A 27,035-nucleotide genomic window follows, 5' to 3' on the forward strand; every position below is an offset into this window, starting at 1 on the left:
GAAGGCATGTAAAGTATTGAAGAGTTGCTTTGAGTAGAACAAGTGCAAAGATAAGAAAGGCTGTCAATTATAACTGCAAATGCGGGAAAGAGTCACAAGTATATGACAAGCCAAGAACTGGTATAAAAGAGTGTTACAAGGAATAGAAGTGTTGAAAGTGAAATCCCAAGGCAGAAGAGCCTATGAGCGGCCTAACAGCTTTGGGGGAGACTTATGGTTGCACGACCTGTGCTGAGTGGACTGTGCGGTCTGACAACTGCACCTAGACCAGAAAGTCTCCTACTGTGAAAGTTACAAACATCAAGATTCAAGACAAAAAAAAAGTATAGGGTTACTGGTTGCGTGACCTATGATGGGAGGAACGTGTGGTCTGACAATTGTGCCTATACCAGGAAACCCTGAATGGTGAACAAGCTGTAAAGAACTGTGAAACAATTGGAGAAACAAACATCATGGAGGGGCAAACGGACCTGGTGTTTTCTTTTTGAACCTGATGAAACCAACCTAAGTGCTATGTTAAAGGCTTGGGGAAGAAAACCCTGAGAGTCAAACAACCAGAGAGCGCAGTCTTGGGGAAGGGAGTCCCAGGAGATCCGTTCTGTCTGAATTTTGGTGCATTCGAACTTGAGAAGGTAATCTCAGAACTTGGTAAAACAATATTGAAGTCAACCTTTATTGGAACTGTATTGAATTTGAGATGGACAATTCAAGAAGAACTCAAGCTGAAAGTAGCTTAGCCTTTACTAATGGACACTTATATTTTTGCAGAGAAGATTCCCACACCAGATTTAGTTACAGTTGTGAGGGCAAGCATATATTTTGACATAGACTTGCCATAGTTTCTTTAAGTAGGGAAATTCCTACTATAATATAGGGCAAGTTAGGCGTTACACCATCCTGATCATTAATAACGTTTTGTTTAGAACTGCACATCTGTTGGATGTGTCCTCTCTGTTGATACCATGCGTGTCTCACAATGGTCATGTGCTTCATTCACAGGGAAGCTCACAGGGATAAATATGTTTCATTTAAAGGGCTTGCTTTTTCCCCATACAGGACTCATCCTTATAAAGACTGACACAGAAGCAGGAGGATTTATTAATGTATGGAATAAACAGCCCATTTAGATGCCAAGATATGCGTATTGTCAAGGCATCATGAAATAGGACACAGGCAACAGATTCAACTTTCTAATTGAACGTTTTATTTTTTTAAAATGTCAGGATTGAGTAAAGCCTAACTTGCCCTATACTAAGGTGGGATTTCCCAACCTGAAGAAAACAAAGGATAGTTTGCGTCAATAAGATCAAATCAAAAGTCTGTCTGTGTCCAAAACCTATGCTTGCCCTCACAATGTATACAATGTGTAGGGATGTCAGCAGCAAATATATAGTTCTGAGCTTCTTCCAGCTTTCTGCTTCCCCAAGTTCAAACAGTTCCAGAAAGGCCTCGGGGTTCCCTTCCCCAAGAGTTCAACACAGTTCACAAAGTCTCAGGTTTCTCTTCTCTAGGACTGTACTCCAGATAACATCTTAGGGTTCCTGTCCCCAAGAGTACAAATCCTTTCAACTTCAAAAGAAAGGAAGAAGAAAAACAAACCAATCGCAATTCAACCTTATTGGTCATCTGGGATTTTTCCCTGGTTAGATTCTTGGGGGTTCCCTTTCCCAAGAGTTTGACTCTTCCAACTTAAAACCAATATCAGTTCAAATCTTCCAGTTTTCAAAATAATACCAGTTCAAGTCTTTGGTCAGGTTTTTCAATAATTCACATTGCTCTTCTACTTAATTTAGAATTCAATTCAACAACTGTTGTAAAACGAACCTCTTGACATTTGCTCTCCTTGGCTTTTCCCAAGTAGGGGTTACTCGGTCTAGGCGCAGTTGTCAGATAACACGGTCCACCCATTACAGGTCACACAACCGATACCCCTGGGCATTTCAATATGCTTTCTGTACTACTCTGGATTTTGGCAAACACAGGTTGTCTTTCTCTTAACCTCCAGTTCCTTGGATTCTGTTGTATTCGACCAGTGCTCAGTCTCACATCTTTCGTAGCAATCTTAACTTGGCCACCGCTTCTGGTTTCCACTTTCATTCCGTGGTAATTCCCATTGGTACCACCTTGTTTCTATTCCCTCACAAATGTAAATTACTTGTTTTGTTTTATACAGTATCCAAATGCACCCTTTTTGTCTTTCAAGCCCTCCGTTATCAAAATGGTGCATGTTTAAACGCTTTCAGCTTGTTCGGTATTCAAATATGCTGGCTTTGCCTTTCCACTGTACTTATACCAGTTCTCAGCTTGCTCAGCATTCATACATGCTTGTTTCCATCCCCCGGAGCACCCCAGTATGAGTGTTCCCTGCATGTCACTCACCAGTATTGTAGTAAAAAGAACACATTTGATCAGGGTGACCAAACAAAGCTAACACAATCCAATCTTCATGGAGTCATAGAATAAATGTAATTCTTTTGTGGTTAAACAAATCAATTTTAGTTTTAACCACGTTTTTCAATATATACATTCTTAATAGGACAAATTTCAACAGGACAAACAGTGTTGAAAGTACAATGCCCTACATGATGAATTGGCAGTTTAGTCGATACATTTTGAACTGGATAGGCATAAAAAGGTCCATTGTGACACTCTGGGATCAGATAATCTGGTTCATACAGAAAAACGTTGGTGTAATTCAATTTACAATAGTGACAGTGTTTGCCCTAGACACTGAGAAGGATGTTGACACAGTAGTGTTTCGGCCAATTGATAGCTGGTCTATTGTGCTGAGGAATGGATGGCCTTCATCAGGACAGGAGGAAGATTTTTTTTGTTTCTCTCTGTTAAAAAACAGAGGGTATGTGTAAGAGTGTGTGTGTTGGTTTGGATAAGGATTCATTATTTCAAAACAGGGCATTTAATGTTCATTACTTCTAAAAAGAGAGAGAGAGAAACAGTATTGTTAAGAATCCACTTCGTAGTAAATGGTGGATGAGAGGCTGTATGGTTTGATCTTCTTACTCCCAGAGTATCTAATGAGAGCTGGTTAAAGTAATTATGCGGCATAACTTCCCAATGGAAGAGAAATAACACTTTTATTGTGCAGTGGCTCCTTCGGGTTTGCCGGCTGAGCTTCCATGCTTCGTTTTGCTCCACCTTCCTTTCGCGGGAGCTACCCCAAGCAGTGCTGTGTCAGAATATATTGCCTCTTTTCTTAGCCAAATTCAAGTACCTAGATTACCAGAGGAATTCACAGCATCGTTGGAGGCTACTATCACTGTGGAAGATATCCAAAATGCAATGCTGGGTCTACAAACCATCAAATGACCTGGAACAGATGCTCTCCCCACAGAATTCTATCGGATATTGCTGGACAGTGCTCTCAAACTTCTAACTTTGAGAAAATACTGCTGCCTACGACCACCACGCATGCACTAGTGACTGTGTTACTTAAAAAGGACAAATCTCCAACAAGATGTGAAAGCTACAGACCAATTCGTCTGATAAATACGGATTGCAAACTGTTAGCCAAGATATTAGCAAGAAGACTAGAGAGGGTTGTACTGATATATATGAAAATCAAGTTTGCTTCGTCATTGGAAGATCTGTGGCAGACAATATGCGAAAATAACTTATCCATCGAAGACGGGAGCAAATTGAATACTCCAGTGGCGGCAATCTCACTCGACGCAGAGAAGGCCTTCAATAGAATTGAATGGGTCTAAATGTTTGAACATTTGAGGATGATGGGATTTGGGCCTAACTTTTTGGGTTGGGTGGGTCTTCTGTATGCAAGTTCAACTGCGAGTGTACTCACAAATGGTCTAGTCTCTGATGCGTTTGAGTTGGGTAGAGAGACGAGGCAAGGTTGCCAGCTCTATCCATTATTGTTCATCCTTTCGTTGGAACCTCTGGCAATAATGCTCAGGGCTAATCTAATGAACACATAGGTGACAGAAACATTGGCTGTTCCGGAAAACTCTGGCTTCATGCGGATGACCTATTGGTGGTCATGCGGGATCCCGAACTGGGCATGTCCTACCTAATGGAACATTCAGATATTCTCTGTCATCTCTGGATACAAGGTTAACTGGCGTAAAGCGGAGATCCTTCTCGTCTCAACGCAGTGCATGCGTCACATGTTCGATAACATGGATTTTACATGGTGTGCAGGTAGGATTAAATACCTTGGAATTTGGATCAGTCCTGAGATAAAAACACTGCCAAGAATTAATTTCCATTGCCTGTTGCCAAAGCTGAGAGCCGACGTTGATCGCTTCCAAGGCTCTCATTAAGGGGTCAAGTAAACTGCATTAAGATGAATAGGGCACCAAGAGTCAATTATATCCTGTCCATGCTCCCATTGAAGACGTCCAAACTGATCTTTAAAGATCTCAACGGTCTAATGCAAAAATACCTATGAGACGGCAAACAACCAAGCATTGCCTTAGGAAAAATGCAATTGCCTTTAAAGCAGGGGGGTATGAATTTGACACATTTTTAACAGTACCACTTATCATTCTCAATGAGGCATTTGACCTGTATGATGGAGGCTGAACCGAACAGATGCGTTTAGTTAGAATCCAACCGTGTCTTCCAGCTGTAACCACGTGCCTGATTATCGACAGCATCAAATGGAAGCTGGCAGTTGAGCCCACTTCCTACCTTTTTACGTGAATGTTGGCAATCCTTATCCAGGCGCCTGGAGTGTGACCCCTTTCATCCATCCTGAAGCATCAATCTGGCTGAATCCATCCATAACCAGAAAAGGGAAAGTGGTATTCTGGGCATCCTGGTACCTATATGGAATCCAATATATCAAAGACCTCCAGGAGAACGGATCATGGGTCCCATTCACTCAACTAAAAAAGAGTTTTGAGCTGCTAGATTGCAGCTATGCCAAATACAGGCTACTGAGAAGCTTAATTTCTGCAAAACTCGAATTTAGGCCTGAATAATTTGGGCAAAGCACAGCCTGGCTTACAATGGAACTTTATGCCTGACCAAATCATCCGGCTGCCGCTGTGTATAATATCCTTGCATCCAAAAGGAAGGGAGTCCCTGAACTTGCAACTGTCTGGGCCGTGGAACTCGACGAGAAAGTTAGTCCTGAATGCTGGCAGAGAAGTTGGAACAATGTCCGGTTTTCGAGCATGGACTGGGGACTTAGAGCCACACAAACAAAACTGCTTTTTAGATCATATTGGTCGCCAGGCAGTTTGTACTCTAAGTCACTTACTGTGGTTTTGTGTCAAGACTAAAACTTTCTGGGAAGAAATATGTTAACGGATGAGCTCAGTGCTCCAATGTCTGATCCAGAGGAAGGCCATGCTTCTGATTCTCGGGGACGTCAACCCCTTGGGTGAACTATCATTTTCAAAGAAGGTATGGGTGTTAAGAGGCTATATGCTTGCAAAAAGAATGATCTTGTGTGCTTGAAATCCCCCCAACACCTTCAACATCGATGAGTGGGTGGAAAAATTGCTAACTGTGCAACCTATGAAACCGCTATTGTAAAGTATAAAGGTGAATCTGACCGTTTCAATGACCTCTGGGGTATGTTCTTAGACACCTATGGTTTACTGTCTCTTTAATTACTTGCTGTGTGACTATTAATCCACTTATATGACACACAATTGTATTAACAGTATAATCTGGTTGCATTACTGTTTCACGTATGTACCCTACTGGAAAGTCATTTGGTAGGAGATTGTTGCAACACGCTTTCAAGATTTGAATTCTTTTTGTAAAATAATTTTTAGTTTAAAAAATAAATGATTTTCTTTTTCATGAACATTGTGTTAAGACTGATGTATACATATAACTGTTATGTTAAGTTTGCAGCAGTATTCCATGGTAGATTTATTTTGATTGTACTGTTTTTATATGGAAATAAAAAAGATTAACCTCAAAAAACAAATAAAAATGCTACAGATACAACTCCAAAATAACCCCCCCCACCTGTCCCCAGGGACTGTGTGGGTGAATGTCCGGTAGGGGCCAAGAATGCACTCAGACAAGTCACCATAAGTCCAATAATTTCAGGCATTGGGGTGTGAGTCTTTAACTCGGATTGCCTGACCATGATAAAGCCTATTAGCTGAACATGCCTGGCTACAACTGAACTCCTCCATGACCCTCTTCCTCGCTTCCTTGTCTCGGTACCAAAGTGGTGTTTATGGAAGGTTGAATGAATGGAAGTGAGCATAAGTCCTGGTTGTTTCCCTCGGATTATGGTATTGAGCTGCTATTTGTCTGTATTAACAAGAGGAGGCTGATATGTGTTAATCCCGCCCAAATGAGGATGGTTCCTCCTAGTTGGTCTCTTCCACGTCCCAGTATAAAAATTGCATTTCGGAGGGGCATTTGGAAAGTAAGAAAAGGGAAAAGGTTGACAGTAAACTACAAAGGCTGTTTGTACAGAAGGTTAATCATGAAAAGGGAATGGGAATACCATGTGTCTCCCAAGGACATCCTCTCCCCATTCTCAAAGTTTCCTCCACCCAGGTGATCCTCCCTTACATATCCACCCCCAGTGTCCGGATCCAAAAGCAATGGCCTTTCCCTGGCCACCTGAGCAGAGGATGCCAGGGAAAAAGAAGTGAGGTTGCCCTCAGGTTTCTCACGGTATGTAGGATAATTCTGGGGATGTGGATGGAGGCTTCCTTCACTTCTCTTATCAGAAAAGTATATAAGCAAAGGAACCATTGCTCTCGAAGTCCAGGTGCAAGATAAATGTCATGTAGTTCCAGAGGTGTTCTAATAAAAAAAAAGTGATTACCCCACATTATATTCTTTGAGCCAGTTTAAGAGTGCATCCTTGTTGAAGGCGGCAGCAGCGGCAACATTGCTACTGTTAAGCTGAATATCAGCGATGGTTTCTGACATGGAAACAACTTCGATAAGGCCTGAGCGGTCTCCTGTTGCTAAGCAACCATAAGGCACAATTCTGAAACAAAAACAGAAAGTGCAGAATGGTGAAACAGTTCTTAAAATGCTTGAATGCAATACTAACTAAATCACTTTGATAGAAAAGATCACCTCTTGATCAAAGCTCCTGTTCGAGTGAACATAGGAATATTAAGAATGCACATTTTATTTTCCAAAACATCAATGGAGAACACAATAAGATTTTTGCCTCTTTAGTCTTGTACTTTCTTATGCAGATCAGATATTTTTGGTCAAACTACAGAGTGAGATATTTCATACAGACAAGCTTTGTTTTTATATCAAATAGGTCTGCAAAGCGATAGGTGAAGGTTATAACTACCATTTACAGACAAGACTCCACTGTATTATCACAGTAACTAGCAGGCCTACAATGATTTGCAGGTGTTGGTGTAGTGCTCATATTCATAGTGAAGGGTGGAAAAAATGGAATCCATGTTTTACTTTTAATTGAAGTTCATATGGTTTATATTTAAACCTTTATACTACAATTTATATAAAAATCAACAATTTATCCACAATCTATTCAAAGTTTATACAAACTAATTCACACTGATCAATCAAGCATTACAGGTTATAAAACTACATCTTTCATCAAGAAGTTCATATCGTTTGTATACACAACGGATTACTGCAATAATCATGGACGTTTCATTACTATTCAGCAATTGATGCTTTAAGTGATCTGAATATACTACCACTGGTTTATGGACACATTTAGATAACATCCTTGGCATCAAGTCATGCGTTCTCTCACAATACACAAAAAGATGTTTGAGGGTTTCCATCTCCGTTGTTACTTTCCATACATAACCTACAATATCTCATATATTGGGGCCTCGCAGAGGAATAGAGCAAACATCTAATGTGCATAATAAATTAAATCTGAAACACTTATACATTGCCCTAAACTTATCATCCAGGAAAATCTCTAAGTATTTGGGCAAGACTTACTGTTGCCTAAAATATTATTATACACCTTAAATACATATTAGCTTGGAGCTTAATTTCGTTCAATTCAGTCATGTAATTTTGCTTTATATTTCATTTATCCAGATTGTTAGCCACACATTCCCAATCCATCTTTAAGTCATTGAAATACCCCACAAATGAACTGACAAAATTACTAAGCACCTGCGGTTTACCACGTACCATTATCTGCTTAATCGTTTTTTTATCCTGACCATTGAATGTAATGTTTGCAACCCATGCTCCAATCTAATTATAACCACTGGTAAGCCTAAGGCAGAATTTAACACTTTTTGTCCTCTAAATGAAACCTTGCAAGGTGTTTAAACCCTTTACCTGGAGGGGATCAACGACTTCCAACCTGTATGCATTAGATTATAGAAGTTTAATAGTAGAATCCAGGAAAACAAACTTTCATTTTAACTTTCTACATTTGGGCAGCCAATGAGATTAACTTAATTCTCAATCTCTCAAAATTTAATTTGCTACCCATTTTATCATAGATTGAATACCCAAGATACGTCAAATGTTGGGCAAGTGGTCGTCTCAGCAATACAAAAGCTATATTTGCATTCTTTCTATTATTTTTAAAGACCATAATGGCGGATTTAGCCACATTAATTTGTAAATGATTGCCCAGAGTTTAATTTTCTATTTGATTTAATGCTCATTGCAAGCCAATTTTCTTAGAATCCAAGACAAAGATATCAGCATATTTAAAAGGAGAGAACCCAATTTTGGGGGAAACGATTGTACCCGGCTTATTGTGGCGGGTCAGAAGGAGAACAGAGACCGGTTTCTTCAATTTCAGGACTTTTATTCAAAAATAAAGAGATGAAAACTCCAGAATAGCCCTAATCTATGGGCCTTCCAAACACAAACTAACTGGGGTGCTTGTCTGCCATCGGTGAGTCCCAAAGGAAGATCAGTTCTGTCAAAAGCTAAACCATTGTCCCCTTGCACTATCAAAACAGCTCAAGCTCAGGAGAATGACTCCTTTTATCCTGTGGTATGCTTTTCAGCACAGTCAGTTTAGTAACTTGATCAAAGATAAATCTTGGCAACTATCTTGACCAGTTCATACAGTTCAGAAATAAGGCTCTTCAGTTTCTCTCTATTGTCCTTCACACCTTGCTTTCCCCTCCTTAGGTTATTCATTTCCTGCTCTTTATTTAGTACACAAGATGCTTCTATAGACAATGTCCACTATTTCTCCTGGTTGGCCCAGTCGTAAGTATTCTCGAATAAACTCTCACTACTCTCTTCCTCTTGACATTTACTGAGCCTAATATATACATTCCCAAAAGGATTATCTCTTGTATTCATTTTTTAATGGGACGAGTACGAATGTTCCAGCAATGATTCTCTTCCGTTTCAACTTTTTTTTATTTTACTGCGACGAGCATGAGGGTATCAGTAATGATTGTTATTTCTTTCCTGCTTGGTTATTACTGGGACAAGTAGGGTACCAGTAATGATTCTCACTTCTTTCCTCCTCTTTGATATTACTGGGATAAGTATGAGGGTACCAGTAATTATTCTTGTTTTCCACTGTTTTTTCTTTCTTATCAATTTCCCCATATAACTTCCCGTTCTCCTTAGGAAATATCGGGTTGCATTACTCACTGCCACAAGTAGGATTATTATGCTAATGTTTGTTATCCCGCCCGGGTCTCACGCCTTCCGCATTACCTCTCTGATTTGGGGTTAGCGTCACAGGGCCTGCGATCAGGAAGGGATGCTTCCTTCTGTTCGTCAGGTTGGCTTCTTGTCTCTTAACTTCTCTCTCTTTTCTGCATCCCCACTGTCTGAATGGATCTGTAGTCTCGGTGCAGTTTTGGGACTAAGCAGTCCACTGACTCTCGGTCATGACACCACTTACAGCTCGGCAGGCGGCCCGAGGTTTCCTTCCGTCAGCTCTTCAACCTTTACGCTTGCCTCACATTGTCTACATTTGCCAGCTTGTGAAAAGGGATGGGCAAATTCAATCCTTCCAATAAGGTACATGATGCGGAAGAAGGCCAGAAGATATTGCGAACACCCATACTATTTCGGACCAGTTCTTAGTGCTCCAATAATGGATAAGTATGTCGAGAAGTACCCACTCAGCCAACCATACAGACCAGGTGCAGTACAAACTTTACCTCGAGTGGACAAGGAGCTTCAGGCTGCAACCAAAGAGAGTTCAATTGACAGTATTTATTACAGCGGTGAGAAGCCAAAGCCACTGACGTATTCGGAGACACCAAGACATAGCAACGTTAGACAGGAAGCACACGTGCCATCTGCACATCGGGACACAAACACGCTTGAATACACAAAGAACACAAGCTTACAGTTCTTTAGGTATAGGGCTAATCCATGTGCATACTGTCATTGCTTTTATTATTTTGTCATTAGCTTAACGCAGCAACGAAGAAACCGCAAGCAGCAAGAGATAGCGAATAAATCTTGCAGATGCTTATGTGCAATTAACCTTATGGAACTGCAGGAACACCTATGGGACCTGACAGTCCAGTGTGACTAACAATTGGAGAATATAGAATAGCACGGACATGTAGAAGCCACGTTATGGCTTACGATAATTACAGCAGGCCACAAGCCTCTCAGCAAGAGCGATGCTGAAGCAAATACAGGCTGGGCAAGAGCAAACATGAGAGACACAACCTGCTGCCAAGGCCACCAGATACGAACGACATTCCATTCCCTGAACGACAGTAACACCAGCTGCAATAAATGTGAATAATTCCTCATAATTCAAAGCTGCAGAAGCTCCAAATCATGGCCTAACACGTGAACCGTCCAACTCAGACATGGATCAAAACCACAGCTGGGAAAGAGTCCATCTCACGCTGCCACACAGAAGCTTGCAACAAAGATGTTACAATGAGGGACAAGTGTTGCACAAGATGAACTAGCACTCTCATAGTTTAAGGTTGTGCACATAAGTTACAATGCAGACAGTCATTCTTATTACCATGAGAAGGTACACCAAGAGAACCATTGCGGATCCCAGGCCTGGGGAGGTCTGCTCTAGCAAATCACAGTTCAGGATCCTAGGGGTGGGTAGCAACGGGCAAGAATAAATGGCAAGACCCTCACACTGCAACATTGTTGAGAGTTAGTAATTTGGGGATGGACAAGGCCAGCCACCTGACATGCGAGAGCCACACGGGATTATATCAGTCATTATGCTCCCGACGGTCAATCCCAGATGGCAATAGGTTTTCTGGAGTAGGGCCCAGATTGTGACATCACTATGACACAATCAGGGTACAAAACTGTCCTGCAAGCCAGGAGACGTAGAGATGTCTTTGGATTTCTTCTATTCTTGTACTGATCCCTGTTGGATTTGGCTGTGATAAACCGCAGTTTGAACTTGCTGTCTGACTGGGTCTATGTTCCTTTTGGGGGTAGGGTTTGGGCCTTCCAAGAGTTTGCAAACTCCTAGTAGCCAACAGACCTACCTGGGAGTTTGTACCCAACAATTTGGAAGTCAGAAGATGGTTGGCAGCGCAAGCCAGGCACCAAGTCAGCTCCTTCGCTGCCGAACCTGAAAGGTTGCGGAACCCTCAGACATTTTGAGAAAGACGGGAAAACGCATGCCCGTTTAAATGCCATCAGAACCTGTTTGGAAATCATACTGCCCGAGATCTGCAAGTTGTTCAGGCAGACCAGGACGGGGGGGTGAGCGCCATGACAGGAGAGAGGCGTTTCACACCTTAAGCGACGCAACGGGTGCAGGTCGACCACAAGAGTATATTGGTATACTCTGCCTGGAGAGGAGGAAGACAGCTGTGAGGGTTTTGTGTGGGTTTGGGAGTAACAGGCTATTGTGTGTGCGCAATATTTGATTTACCTATATTGTGTCGATAGCTTGGTGACGTGACCCTTAGATTAGAACATAGGACACAGAGTTTGAGATGGTGAGGAGCTAGTATTGAGAAATTGGGATTGGCAGACGAGGTGGACAAGTGACGGTGCGCAGAAGGTCTATGCACAGGATTGTGGTTGCATGCCTGAGGAGGCAGCGATTGTAAAGGCGGGGCGGTGCTCGGAACACACCTGATAAGATGTAGAGCCAGAGAGGCTCGTAGAAACTTGAACATATTATCCTTGCATTGTGACTTTTATCCCTGAACATGTACCAATGTATCAAGGTAATGGTGGGGGGATTACTCCCCTTCAGCATTTGTGTAAGACACTTCCGCCTTATACAGAGAAAATATGTAAATATAGCATAGAATGGTCGAAATGTACGGAAGGTAAATTAACCAAACTATGGCCACCTTGTGGAAGTTTCTCCAAAGACGTGCAGTAATCGCTATTGACACACATACAGGGTGCTTACAAGGGGAAGAAATTGAGCAAACGCATGGCCATATTCGAGTTGTGGCACATGTTTCAGGAAGGAGAGGCAGACACTGCAAGGCATCAGTGGAAGCTAAGCCAACAGGAGGTGAAGGATAAAGGGACCCATCCCTATGCACCTGTCCCTGCCCCTCCAAGTGCAGTATCTGATGACACAGACAATGAACAGGAAATGTATCCAATGAGGGAACGAAGGGCAGCAGAGGGGTATTCAAATCTGACATATAAGCAACCACCATACACTAAAGAGGATAAGCAGAAGGGCGCAGGACAGCCAGCTAGTGACGCAGGAGCACGCAGTGAGGCGCAGCAGCATGCGAAGGAGAAGTTCGAGGGCATAAGCACGAACAAATGGATAGCAGCGCAGGTACTCTTAAAGCTTCGATGGAAGACAAATGGGGAGGCAGAAGGGGCAACCGGGGCAATTGAAAGCCTGAAGAGGGACAGCGACACCACAGACTGGGCAGAACTAATAGCAGAGGAGGATAGGAGGGAGAAGGACAGGAAAGTGATGTTAGAGTGCAAGGACAGAGAGAAGGAGAGAAGAGAAATTGGAGCAAGAAGACAGGGAACGAAGAAGGGAAGAAGAGAAGGAACACTTGGAAAGGGAACAGGAAGAAAGGACAGAAATGTATCTGAAGGAAAGGAAGAGAGTGGAAAGGGAGATGAGGGAGAAAATGGAGAGAGCTGGAGAAGGCAGCAAGACGGAGAGAGATAGCGGAGCAAGAAAAACGCAAGTTAACAGAGAGAGGGAACAGAGGAAGTTGCAGTTGGACAGAGTGGCAAGAGAACGAGCGTGCACGTAGGAAGACAAGCAAGCAATAAGGGCGGTGAAGACACAGGTAGCAATGGATAGAGACAGGAACAAACGGGAGGAGGACGGACAAGCTGAGCCAGATAGCACAAATTCATGAGGCAGGACGAAGTGGGACAGGCCTAGGGGGCTGGGCAGGCAGCAGCAAGTATGATTTATTAGACCTCGATCTTAGTATGAAACCTAACACAGACTTGACATTGAGGAGACAAGTTTTGCGGATGATTTCTGTAGTAAAATGGACACAGGATCTGACAATGACGACAAAGACAGTGGGGACAAGCAGCACCGGTCATAATCCACGGAGACAGGTAAGTGGGTGTCATGGGAATTTAGGACCCACAGAAAAAGAGAAAGAGGGGCCGATTCAGAAGAGCAAGCACAGTAGGTGAACGACATGTGTACCAAACACATGTTAATATACTAAGGGATCTCCCAGGACGTAGGAGGTGGGGACACCGCGATAGCTTGTTAGAGAGGACGATTTTCTAGAGTTTATGACGATAACAGAAGAGTACCCACATTGGAACCAGCCGATATAGAAAGTGAGGAACGCAGATGAGGCCAATCTAGTGCAGTGGAAGCTATCAAAGTATGCGATGGAAGGGGCGGTTATAACCAGCCCCACCCCACAGGCACAGCAGCAGTATCAACAACCACAAAAGTTTGCACCGGCCATGGGAGGAGGGTACATGGGCCGGGATAGCACACAGCAGGGATTCCGAGGAAGGGGAGGTATACAAAGGGGGTGTGGCTTCGGGCCACAGATGCATCACAACCAAGGGGGTTCCAGGAGGATTTTGGGGATACAGACAACAGATGCAGCCTAACACAGGAAACTTTTCAGGGTTTTTTTTCAGGACAAGGGAGGAAGCCACCACAGTGCTGGACTTGCGGCCAGCTAGGACATATTTCACGAGCATGTTGATTCAGAGGGACACAACAGAATTGGGGAGGGCAGGGCCATCAGCATTATCAAGGAGGACAAGAAGAGCACTGATACCACAGTACCCACAAGCACCACAGATCAGAGGTAGCACACAACAGCACACATGGACACAGTGGTGACAGTACCAGTTTGACGACTGGGAGGTGTTACCACGGGGGAGGGAAGGGAGGGAACAACCCCTTTGCAGGAAAAGGATTATATATGTACCCTCAATAGGATAGCCCACAGATGAACTTGATGTGTCCCATCCTGTCGATCACACCAAACCCTGCGGAAGAACCTCGCATAGTGGTGGCGATTGGTGGCAAAACTTTTTACTTTCTTGTTGACACTGGGGCGACTAGGCCATGCATTAGGGAAGGAACATTTGCGTTGTCAGGTGATGCCATGAGCACGCAGGATTCTCTGGGGCTCGAGAAGTGGTTCATTTTACATCTCACTATCTATAGGAGATCACGACTTATCACTACCTCTACTCTACAATAGAGAGACACCTGTAAATATACTGGGACGAGACATCACAAGCAGACTAAACAGGACTATCTCATTCACAGACAAAGGCATAGTGTGCTCAACACCACACATACACATGTTGAATGTAAAACAGATTGTCCAAGCATATTGTGGACAAACGATATAGAGGGGTGTGACAGTGGACACAGAGATGTTTCAATATGGGACTGACATCGCCATTGCATGGATGCCAAACATTGAAGGGAAAGTGTGGCAAGTACCAAACGAATATCGGTTCAGGCCAGAGACACCATTGGACGAGCCAGAAGGAACGACAGTGTCCACAGAAATAGAGGAAGTGTTGGCAAGGGAGGATTGGATTGCAGTTGCAGAAGAGTGCTGATTGACAACAACAGATGACAAACTATCTGGAGAAGAGGGACAAGAATTGGAGATGGTGTTTGAAATGAGTAACATTTTGGTTACAGATCCATTACAGAGAGGTGCCACAGAGAATGGCAATGGCGTTGTGTGACATGGCCAAGGTACCGGACAGTTCATGGACCACAAGTCTTTATGACGTGCGGTGCATAAAGAGCATAAGATGGGTGAAGATTAAATTAAAACCAGGAGCGATTTTGCCAAGAGTAAAACAGTATCCCCTAACAAAGGAGGCAGACGAGGGCATTTATGTGACAATTAACACCCTCATTGAGAGAGGCACTCTGCTACCATCAGAATCCCTATGCAACACAGCAGTGTACACCGTGTCAGTATTTAAGACCTCTTAACCACATTGTAGAAGCAGAGTATCCCGTAGCAGCAAACCCGGCGACACTTTTGTGTGGCATTCCAGCAGAAGCTACCTGTTTAACAGTTATTGATCTAAAGAAAGCATTCTTTTCAGTACCACTATACCCAGACTCACAAGAACTAACCAGTTTTATTTATCGAAACCAGAAGTGGAAACACACTTATTTGCCACAGGGGTACTGTGAGTCACCATCAATCTTTAACAGAGTGATACAGGTGGATCTAAGCAACATCGAGGCAGAAAGCATAGTTTTGCTGTATGTAGACGACATTTTGATTTGCAGTGAGACAGAAGAGCAGTGCAGAGACAGCTCAGTGCACATATGATGACAGTGTGAGCTGACTGAGTGGACAAGGCCAATTTACAGTACTGTCAGAAGGAGGTGATATACATTGGACAACTGATATCTAAGGACATCCAACACATTGCCCCAAAAAGAGCAGAGACAATACTTAACACACCCCAGCCCACGACAGTAAGTGAAATGCAGCTGTTCTTGGGATTGTGCAATTATTGCAGAGCATGGGTCTTTGATTATAGCACATACACAAGGCCACTATTGGGTGCACTGAAACAAGTACAAAGGGGAACAAATACTCTGACATGGACCACAGACTTGACTGAGGCCTTTGAGGAACTGAAGGCAGCCATAAGTACAGATCCAGTGTTAGGGACCCCAGAATACAAAAAGGAGGTTTTCTTATTTTCAAACACTGACAGTGTAGTCATGAAGGTGGTATGGACTCATTAGACAAGCATGGGCCATAAGCCAATTGCTTACTACAGTGTACAACTTGCCCCAGTGATGATAGGGCATTATCCGTGCACACAATTGGCAGCTGCAGCCTTTGCAGTGGAAACATCATCAGCAGTGACAATGGGGTGCACCACCACTCTCTACGTGGAGCACACCCTCTTTGCGATACTGCATAAGCCAAACGGCACACTGACCACGCAGAGAGCATCAGGGTAGGAGGTGATACTATCAAAGGTAGGACTGAAGATAGGAAGTTGCAAGACTGTAAACACTGCACTTTCTTTGGCAGAAGTTCTCAAGGCAGGGGACTATGCACATGACTGCACAAAGAACATAGCGATGTTCAGTGAGGCACACAAAGTGGAGGAAGACACACTTGAATGGGCAGACATGCTGTACATTGACGGTTCGTCGACAATTGATCAAACTGATGGGATCAGATGTACTGGGACTGCAGCGGTAAGACTGAAGGAGGATGGGACAAGCGAGGTTGTTGTAAGTGCGCGACTACCATCCCATTACTCAGCACAGGCAGCAGAACTAGTGGCTTTCATATTAGCACTGGAACACAGCATAGAGAAGTATGTGACAATTCCTTCTGACTCAGCATATGTGACGTTAACAGTACGCTCAGGACTGGCACAATGGCTCAGGCGAGGGTTCAGGAGAGCAGATGGGACCCTAGTGCAGCATGTGCTTTTATTGGGCAAAATGAATTAAGTGATTACACATCCAAAACAGGTAGCACTAGTGAAGTGCCAGGCCCACACGAAAGGGGAAGACCCTATCTCGATAGGAAACAAAGCAGCAGATTATGAGGCTAAGTGTGCAGCACACTTTGGGCAACTGTGGGAGCTGGAGGAGAGACCAACGGCTCAGGGAGGAGTGAGGAACATGGTGATGAGGGAAGGTTAAAATGCATTACAAGAGACACAGATTATGGAACTGCAGGGAGCTGCACCGCAGGAAGAGAAGGAGCTATGGATAAGGCGAGGATGCTCCATTTCTACAACAGATGCCGTTTGGCGACAAAATAACATGGGAAAAGTGGTCAAGCCACTGGCGTTACTGAAGACAGCGTTAGCACAATTGCACTTTCCAACACACACAGGGAAGGAGGTCATTGCTGCACGCATTGGAGACACATGGTTTTGCCAATTTGAATTAAAATGTAATTGATTTTATAAGCAATTGCTTGACATGTCAACAATTTACAGCAGGGCATACTTTGACAGTTGTGAGAGTATCCATACCAAGACCCGTAGACCCATTTCTGCATCTCCATGTGGAGAGCACCAAGAAAAACTGGCTTCATTATTTACCATTGGCCTTGTTTGAATTGCGCAATAAGCCAGGGTCCGACCACCATTTAAGCCCCTGCGATGTGGTGACAGGACGGTGCATGCATCTTCCCCTGGCACCTCCTACAAGGGCACTGAAAGATTGTGAGAACAGTGCAGATGTTTTAGGGCAGGAAATGTATGAATACATCCCTTCTGTGGTTTCTAGTGCTTCTTTCATCTCCATAACTGTATAACAAGGGGGGTGGTTACCGCCGTTTCAAAAGTTAAACCATTCTGAAAATGTGGAATGTAATATTTCGAAGGAACTGTAGTGATATTTGAAAGTAATCACCCTATTCCAAACCTGCAAGGACTAGAACATGAACTCGCATTTCTCTATAGATAACAAAGCAGATTAAATCATTCTTTATGTACCCTTATTACTCAGGGAGCATGTGTTTATTTACATGTGATAAAAAAAGAAAAGAATCATATTCACATCTTTAGGCAGAACAGACTTTTTATGTTACAATTTGCCATAGTGTATAAAGCAACAAGATGCTAGACAATGTTAAACACTAGGATTGTCCATATGAAAGAAAAAACAGAGGTTCTATGTTTAAGCACTATAACCAACATTTACATTTTAGTTTCAGGTATAGCTCTTGTGCATGAACCTATCTGCAGAGGAGAGTTTGTTCCTAGTACAGCAAGCTAAACTTGTTTCTCCAACAAAAATCTATATATTGATATTACTCCTGTGATTTACTGACAGAGCTCCAATATTATCTAGTGCAATCCGACTATGTACTCATTGACCCATTTTTGAGAGAACTCATAACAAGTAAGATGCATTTGTGTTTTGTGGGCGCTGTAGTGCACAACACATTAGGGTCAGGAAAAAAGAAATCAAACCAACAAATAAGCAAAATAAACAAAAGAGCAAAACAACCACACTTAACAAAAAGTGTGGCATTTATTTAGAAAGTATTCCAATCTGGCTTTGTGCAATTTAATTTAAGCCAGGCAAGTTTTGATGTTTTATATTGAGGTCTTTACACATCAATGTAATGGTAGCCAATCCTTGGTCAACGTCGGGAACAGAAAACAATCCCTGATGTTTAACTGGAGACAGGCCGAAGCCTGCTACAGTGACGTTTCGGCCTTAAAGGTAACGGCCTTCATCTGGGCCAGGAGGATGGTAGAGGCCTGCAATAATGTGTAGAGAAAGGGAATGGAATTTAGATATAGTACAAGCATGGGAAATGTAGCCGTAGCTAGTACAATCTGGGTAACAGTTAAAACATACGACCATAGAATGCACATGTAAAGGTGCATTCTGGTCTAAAAAAGGGGGATTAAAACAACTGACCTTGGATGAATCCGGGCTAAGGAGAGACTGGAGTGAAGGACAGAGCTTGAACTGGATTGTGTGGAAAAAAGGGATCCAGTCTCGCAGTGTAAGATATCCCTTGTTAAGGTGTAGAGGATAGTCGTTATTTGTATCCTGTAATAACCAAAAGCAGGGCTAGATAAGTAGTGTGCCGTGAAGAGGGGCTCAACAGACAAAAAAAGTTTACACAGTGCTATTGCAGGGCAACTACCATGCAGGTGCACCCGGCATCAATGTTTGATAGTGTAGAAAAATTGCACATACCTACTGGGCACCAGCTCAGTTGGAGGCGAATAGGCGTGGGACATAGGCATGAAGGGGTCCGTGTATCTGAAGGGACGATCAAAGAGTCCGCATCACTTACAATGTGAGGTATATCTGGAAAAAAGGCGAAGTGCTGTTTAAAGCATACTGCCAGCATACAGAGAGTAAAACACCGGTGTACTAGAGGGGCTGGCTAAAGTGAGGTCCCCCTAACGCGAAGCAACTTACTTGCAGCAGGCCGTGAGTCTGACTGCCTGTAAAGCTTCTCGCCGCCGCGGAAATGCGTCCAGCCGGTAAAGGCGCTGGGCTCGAAGGTGGAGAAGTGCGCCTGTACTGGAGAGTAGTGGGTCCGCTAACCAATGAAGCAAGGCTAGCATGCGTGGGGGGTTAGTGGCTCCGAGACCGAGTGAGAGACGTTCCTATTGGGGAGCCACTACTCACCCCGCGCCTGCGCACAACGGAAGGCAACAAAGTTGCACATCCCTCATCACTGGAAGTGCCCGGCCTCAAGCAGGCGGCTCGGGCAGAGAAATGCAAACAGACGAAATTGGTATCCGAAACATTGTACAGGTTGACCAAGCTACATGTGTGTCCGAGCTTGATGTTACAGCAACTCAAATATGCATGGTGGATGCTGCGTTGGGTACTGTGAGACACAGTCAAAAAAGATAAAAAAAGTTGAAAGGAAAAACAGAAGCACGGGTTCTTGGCTGTGATACGCTCTGGGATATACCTAATACCAGTGTCCAAAAAAGGCACTGTGAGCGCAATATAACCCTAATGTGGATAAAGGGAAAATGCGGGGGGGGGGGAGGGAAAGAGGGGAAAAGGGGGAAGTGGGGGGGGGGGAAAGGGGAGGAGGGAGAGGGGAAGGGGGGGTTTGGAGGGTTTTTGGTGGGGTTTTGGTTTAGTGATAGTTTTCTGATGCTGCGGCTTCATTCAGCCCATGTTCAATTGTATGTAATTTAAACATCCACCACGCTTCTTTGTAATTCAGGGCATTTCTGATGTTAGACTATGTTGGATTTTGTCAAGAACCCACCATTTCAACTGTTCCTGGGTGTGTTTAAATTCCACATAGTGGGAGACCAGTGGTGCTGAGGTTGAGCGGCATCTTATTTTAGAACGATGTTCCCCGATGCGTTTGTGTACTGGTCTTGTTGTCTGGCCCACATATCGTAAGCCGCATGGGCATTCAATAGCATATACCACATTAGGTGTTTTTACAATTGGTACAATTGGTAAATTGCCTAAGCATCCAGTCCTTACCTCCAATTTTGAAGGATTTTATTTTACTTGTGTATTTGCAAGCTGTGCAGTTACCACAAGGGTGGTGACCTGTCGGTGTTCTGAGGTCCCACAATCCTGTTCTGGTAGATTTCTTAGGTAGGCGAGCATGTGTAAGCCACTCGCTGAGATTTTTAGACCTTTTCAGTGCCATCCTGGGTATGGGTTCATCAGGAAGGTTTTGGTGTACCAAGGGCCAGAATTGTTTAATGATTTTTTTAATCTTGTTTGTGTCTGGTCCGAAGGTAGTCACACAGGTGATGCGGTCCTCTGATGTATCTTGAACCTTGGGTTGAAGCAATGTTTCTCGAGGGATGCAGAGTACTCTTTTGCGGGTGTTTTTAACCAATTTTCTGGGGTAACCTCGTTCCACAAGTTTGTTTTCAAGGTGAGATGCATGTTGGCGGTATTCTCGCGTTGCTGAGCAGTTTCTACGGACCCTGAGAAATTGTCCAAATGGTAGATTGGTTCTTAGACTTTGTGGGTGATTGCTATTGAAATGAAGCAATGTATTGCGGTCAGTTTCTTTTCGATATAGTGTACATTGGAGCCTATTATCATCTGAGGAGATTGTTAAGTCCAGAAAGTTGATAGTAGTCCGGCTGTGATTAAGAGTGAATTGAATTTCTGTTACTTGGGTGTTAAGCCATGTGAAAAATGTGATGAGATCTGGTGTGGTACCTCTCCAGACAAACAGGATGTCATCAATGTATCTGTGCCAATGAAAGATTTTCTCAAGGAATGGGTTTTGTTGATTAAGTACAAAGGAAGCTTCATATTCTGCCATAAAAATGATGGCAAGACTGGGAGCAAAAGCTGCTCCCATGGCGGTGCCACTAATCTGTAGGTAAAATGTTTCTTCAAAAGTAAAGAAATTTTTGGTTAAAGCGATTTCCAAAAGTTCCATAATAAAGTTAACCGGAACTCTGCTTTGCTCCATGTGATGAGTAAGGTGATGTCTTATGCAGTCCAGAGCTGCTGTTTGAGGAATGCTAGTATAGAGGGCTTTGATATCCAGAGTGACAAGAGTGTCATTGCTATTGTCAAACGGCAGGTCTTCAAAGATGTTAATAGTAGACATAGTGTCTTTAAGGTATGTCGGTGTGAGTTGGCACAAAGGCTTCAGGAAGAAATCAATGAATTTGCAAAGGGGTTCCAAAATGGAACCGCAGCCTGAAACGATAGGTCTGCCAGGTGGATTTGAGGCATTTTTATGGATTTTAGGAAGTGCATAAAAAGCTGGAATTCTTCCTTCAGAGGTGTTAAGAAATGTTTCTTCATCCTGTGTGATCCAATTTTGTTCTCTGGCGTATCTAGTACTGATGGAGATTTCTCGTTGGATCGCTTGAGTTGGATCTTGTCTAAGTTTTCTGTAGTTGTTTTCATCCTCCAGTCAGACACAGCAGATCCAGGGGGTGTCAGAAGACAACAAAGAGATTAACAGTGATGACACAGCACAAGACACTGAACTAAAGCATTTAGTCAAAGTGGGAGACATTGTCCTCCCACGAAAGTTTGGCAGGTGCTGGAATGCGCCTAAATTTACAGGACCCCATGTTGTTGAAGAGGTCGCAGACAGAGCTGTTCGGTTAGTAGGGAAGACAGTTTGGAATCATCTTCAAGACGTCAAGCCCTACAAAGCAGTGGCATCAACTGGCAACAGAGTTTCCGTGACTGACGGGGCCAACGTTCGGGACCTCGAACTACAAGTGCGAGCAGACTTCACTGAGTTGGGAGACAAGGTCACCCCATGGTTCGACGAGCACAGGTTGATGAAACACTTTGTTATTTTTTCTTTCGCACACGAAGGTTGACGCAATGTTGTAGAGATTGCATAGGTTGGTGTCCTGATGTTACCTCCCATCCACCAGCCTGAAAGTACCTACAACTTGAACACAGCGAATACCCAGTTCTGCCTACATTGATAGACCCTTCAGTAAGGAAGGTCTGGGAGGAGGTCTTTGCCATCAGTGACTATTTAGTTTGCAGGGCTTGAGGGTACTGACAAATACTAATACGATAATGCCTTTCTTTACGAATTTCAGACGCGCAACTTTATCTTTAGGCTGCAAGGATCAAGCAGCGTAAGTGGGTATGAAAGAAACAATAAAAGAACATTATTATCACGGCGTGTCTATTAATTCCCAGTGGCTTGATGGGATTTATATTTTGGCAATTGTATGTTGCTGTTAGCACTACAGCTGTACCCTCTACTAACATTACCCCGACCCAAGCAGGAGGGATTACCATGTCAGGTGGTCAAGAAGACGCTACTGATAAGTTAAGGAGAGGTAAGCACAGTGTTGACACAGACATGAAGGGAGTTGACATGTATCTCACTGACACAGCACAAGTATCTAACAACATGTGGTATAAACATATGACCAAAGTAGGTAGGGAAACCACCGGGGAGAGCTTTTATGTCTGCTCTTTAATCCCCTATGCCACAAGTGCTTCCAGAACGTTTATAGCAACTGAAATACCCGCAGCAAGAGCACGGTGCTTGATATATCTCGTGATGGTGCAAACGCGAGGAAGATTACGAGGGAGAACGGACACATTGAGATGGATGCCCAAAAGGACCTTCCAATATGAAGGTAATTACATAAAGACATTAGAGATTATGAACAATTACAGGCAGCTAGACAAAGGATTGCAGTACATAACTGACGGACCCGAGAAGGGAGAGACAAAAGGCCTCATTACACGGAAGGCAGTAGGGGGTTAATGGGCCAGTAGAGCTGCCGGCCCCTTTAACCCCCTACTGCCTCATTACAAGTTCTCCTCACGGGACCCGCTAAGGACGCCTGGTAAAACCAGGCGTCCTTAGCGGGTTTCGCGAGCAGACCAGGATTGTTTGCATCCTCCCTATTCCCCCCCTTGAGCCCTATGGGGGCTCAAATGGGAATAGGGATGTACAGGGTCTGAGGTTCCTGGCCCTCCAAGGTCGGAATGAACTGGTATTTCCCCATTCCAGCCCCCCGGACCCAGTACCCGGAATGGAGGTAGCCATGCCGCAAATAGCGGCATGGCTACCTCCAGGGTCTTAAAGACCCCCAAAGAAAAAGACTGAAGGAATTGCCATGTCGCTGGACAAGAGTAAAAGAGATAGGAGAGCCACGATGCTGGGAAAGGCCACAGATATTAGTGCATGGACAAGTGAACACTAACGAAGGATGGCAAGATGGAGTGGTGTGAAGCAAGGTGCTGACATTAGCACAGTCGGCAGTGAACAAGGTGCAGGAAGAAAATGACACAAATGCTCGTATCCCACTCCTAAAGGAGTGGGATACGAGCGCAAGATTGCTGATATGGGTGGAGAACGAAGCTGGACCAATGCCAATAATTCCCCTGAAGACACCGGACTTGTGCTATCAGAACAATGGGCGTGTCGAAGTTGGCGAGAACGTAGGATGCAAGATAATGAAACAACTTGCAGCAATGAGAGTAGGAACGGCAGTGCGGATGGATCACTACTGGGTATGCGGATCAAAGGCGTATTAGAAGTTTCCACTAGAGTGGGGAGGAGTATGCTCATTGGTACACATCAACATGCCTTTGTTGGTGGTACCCAAAAAAGGATGTGAAGCTCAATGAGTTCCCCAAAAATGTATAACAGATGAAGGAAGAGATTGGTCAGGATGACACCAACAGCCCAGATCGAAAAGGCAGAGAAGCAGGAAGGATTCAGCAGAGTGAAAAGAGGGGAATTACTTCTCAGAGGCATCAGCAGCAGCAATAGAGGATATCCCAGCAGAACACAGACTGTTTAGCAGAACACAGATCTTCTTTGCATCAATAATACCAGGAATACAGACATACACAAATGCAAAGTGGTTACAGATCACTCGTTGGGAGCTGATGGTGACAAACTCTACAGTGAATGGGTTCAACAGCATAAAAGAAGAGCTACGAGCGATAAGGTTGGTGGTGCTCCAGAACAGAGATGTTCTGGATCTCCTCACGGCCAAGGAAGGATGAGTTTGCGCAAAGATAGGGAGTTCATGTTGCACATTCATACCAGCTAACAACAAAGATAACAGAACTCTCTCAGACGCAGTAGCACAGTTGGCAGAGATGCATGCGAAAATGGAGGATGAAGCACGAGGAACAGGGAAGGACAAGAGCTGGCTGGCGTACATATGGTCATGGATGGCATCATGGCTGTCAGATGGAATGAAGGTGATAGCTGTAGCATTTGTGCTAGGAGCAGCATCAGTGTGTGGTATCAAGATCTGCATGGCAAGATGCAAGAAAACAGCAGAAGGGGCTATTGGAATGCAGATCCTGATGGATGTGAACATAGGACAAACCAGAGATGAGAGTGTTGCAGAACGAGACAAGTTGAGAGCAAAGATTGTGCAGTGTGCACTATTTCCAGCAGGAACAATAAAACTGGACAATCCACATGATCCAAAGTTCTATGAAGGGAAGTGGGTTTGGTGCAACCCCGAAGGAGTATGCTGTTACATGCACTGGTCAGTTGATGACCACACAAACTATTATGGATACCTCAGAGGAATAACGAAGATATGGCAGCCCAGAGCAAAAGGACGGCCATATAAGGATGTGGTTGACAAGTCGACCAGAGGAGGGACTGAAGACGGATTGGCAAATTCATCCCCTCCTATAAGGTACATGATGCAGAATAAGGCCAGACGATATTGTGAACGCCCATACTATTTAAAACCAATTCCTAGTGCTTCAATAATCGATAAGTATGTCGAGAGGTACCCACTCAGTCAGCCCTACAGACCAGGTGCGGTACAAGCCTTACCCAGGGAGGACGAGGAGCCTCAGGCTCCAACCAAAGAGAGCTCAATTGACAGTACTGACTAAACCACTGAGAAGTCAAAGCCACTGATGTTGTTAGAGACACCAGGACATAGCAGCATTAGACAGGAAGCACATGTGCCATCCCCACATTGGGACACAAACACACACAAATACACGAAGAACACGAGCATACAGTTCTATAGGTAGAGGACATATACATGTACATACTGTCATTGCTTTTATTATTTTGTTATTAGCTTAACGCAGCAACGCAGAAACCACAAGAAGCAAGAGTTCCTGAATAAAGCTTGCAGATGCTTATGTGCAATTAACCTTATATAACTGCAGGAACAACTATAGGGCCGGAAAGTCCAGTGTGACTAACATATGGAGAATATAGAATAGCATGAGCATGTAGAAGCCACATTATGGTTTAGGAAAATTACAGCGGGCCATAAGCCTCTCAGCAAGAGCTTAGCTGAGGCGAATTTAGGCTGGACAAGAGCAAACGTGTGACAAAGGACCCGCTGCCAAGGCCACCAAATATGAACGACATTCCATTCCCTGAATGACAGTAACACCAGCTGCGATAAATGCGAATAATTCCTCATAATTCAGAGTTTCAGAAGCTCCAAATCATGGCCTCCAAACACGTGACCCGGCCGACTCAGACCTGAATCAAAACCAGAGCTGGGAAAGAATCGATCGCACACCGTTAGACAGAAGCTTGCAACGAAGATGTTACAATGAGAGAGAAGTGTTGCACGAAATGAAAGAACACTCTCACAGTCTGATGTGGTGCACACAAGTTACAATACAGACACAGTCATTCTTATTACCTTGAGAAGGTACATCAAGAGCTGAGAACAATTGCGGATCCCAGGCCTGGGGATATCACCTCTAACCAATCACAGTTCAGGCTTCTAGGGGTGGGTAGCAATGGGCAAGAACCAATGGTAAGACCCTTACACTGCAACATTGTTTACAATTAGTAATTTGGGGATGGCCGAGGCCAGCCACCTGACATGCGAGAGCCAGTGGAATAACTCGCAATGCATTATATCGGTTATTAGGCTCCTGATGGCCAATAACAAGGTGGCAATAGGTTTTCTGGAGTAGGGCCCAGGTTGTGACATCACTATGATGCAATCAGGATACAAAACTGGCTGGCCTGCGAGCCAGGAGACGTTGATATGTATTTGGATTTTTTCTATCCTTGTACTGATCCCTGTTGGTTTTGGCTGTAATAAACCGCAGTTTGAACTTGCTGTCTGACTGGGCCCTATATTCCTTTTGGGGGAAGGGGTTGGACCTTCCGAGTGTTTGCGAATTCCTAGTAGCCCTCTGACCTACCTGGAATTTTGTCCCCAACACGTGCTTCTTTGTTTGTAAGCTGTGCCACCCCCGTCTGGTTCAGCATTCTCCACACAGCTGATTCAAATCTCCTGGGATTCCTTCTCAGACAGGATTTCTCCTCCTTATATGACACCTAGCTGAGCTTTCCCCAGCAGAGCATATAAGCCCTTTATTTCTCTTGCTCGAGTACGCTGCATGACTCAGATTCTTCTTCACACCACAGTAGAAAAAGTTACTTTCTTACCTGGTAACGTTCTTTCGATGGGATGGGCCGACGACGTATTCCATATCTATGACAGGTAATGTCCACAGCTGTGCTGCTTCGGAAAATCTTTGGCGCCTGCGTCGATGACGTCGATGCGCCGTCCCCGAGGAGCTCCTCCGACGGCCAACGTCACCCGATGTGATAAGTAGGACGCACGACGCCCATAGCCACAGTTATAGTTTTTTCCCAGAACGTGTGCGACCAGTTTTCTGCCAGTCAGACACATAAGGCCTTGCGGAATGCAAGCTGCAATCGCAAAAGAAATTCTGCAGCGGGGAAAGCAGGGAGGGAGCGATATGGAATAAGTCGTCGGACCATCCCATCGAAAGAACGTTA

At 44.1% G+C, this 27,035-nt stretch overlaps 1 protein-coding gene across 7 annotated transcripts in view; it reads right to left on the minus strand.

The window, feature by feature from the left end:
* The window catches only part of PIK3CB (phosphatidylinositol-4,5-bisphosphate 3-kinase catalytic subunit beta), a 2,502,085-nt gene that overhangs the window by 486,809 nt on the left and 1,988,241 nt on the right, over positions 1–27,035 (minus strand). For all 7 annotated transcript variants that reach the window (XM_069617988.1, XM_069617990.1, XM_069617991.1 and 4 more), the window contains one exon: positions 6,782–6,949. In XM_069617988.1, the coding sequence (XP_069474089.1) occupies positions 6,782–6,949 (168 nt within the window). The remainder of the gene's footprint in view (positions 1–6,781; positions 6,950–27,035) is intronic.

This window comes from Ambystoma mexicanum, chromosome 10, assembly GCF_040938575.1.
Source record: "Ambystoma mexicanum isolate Mex_15411 chromosome 10, UKY_AmexF1_1, whole genome shotgun sequence".
NCBI lineage: Eukaryota > Metazoa > Chordata > Amphibia > Caudata > Ambystomatidae > Ambystoma > Ambystoma mexicanum.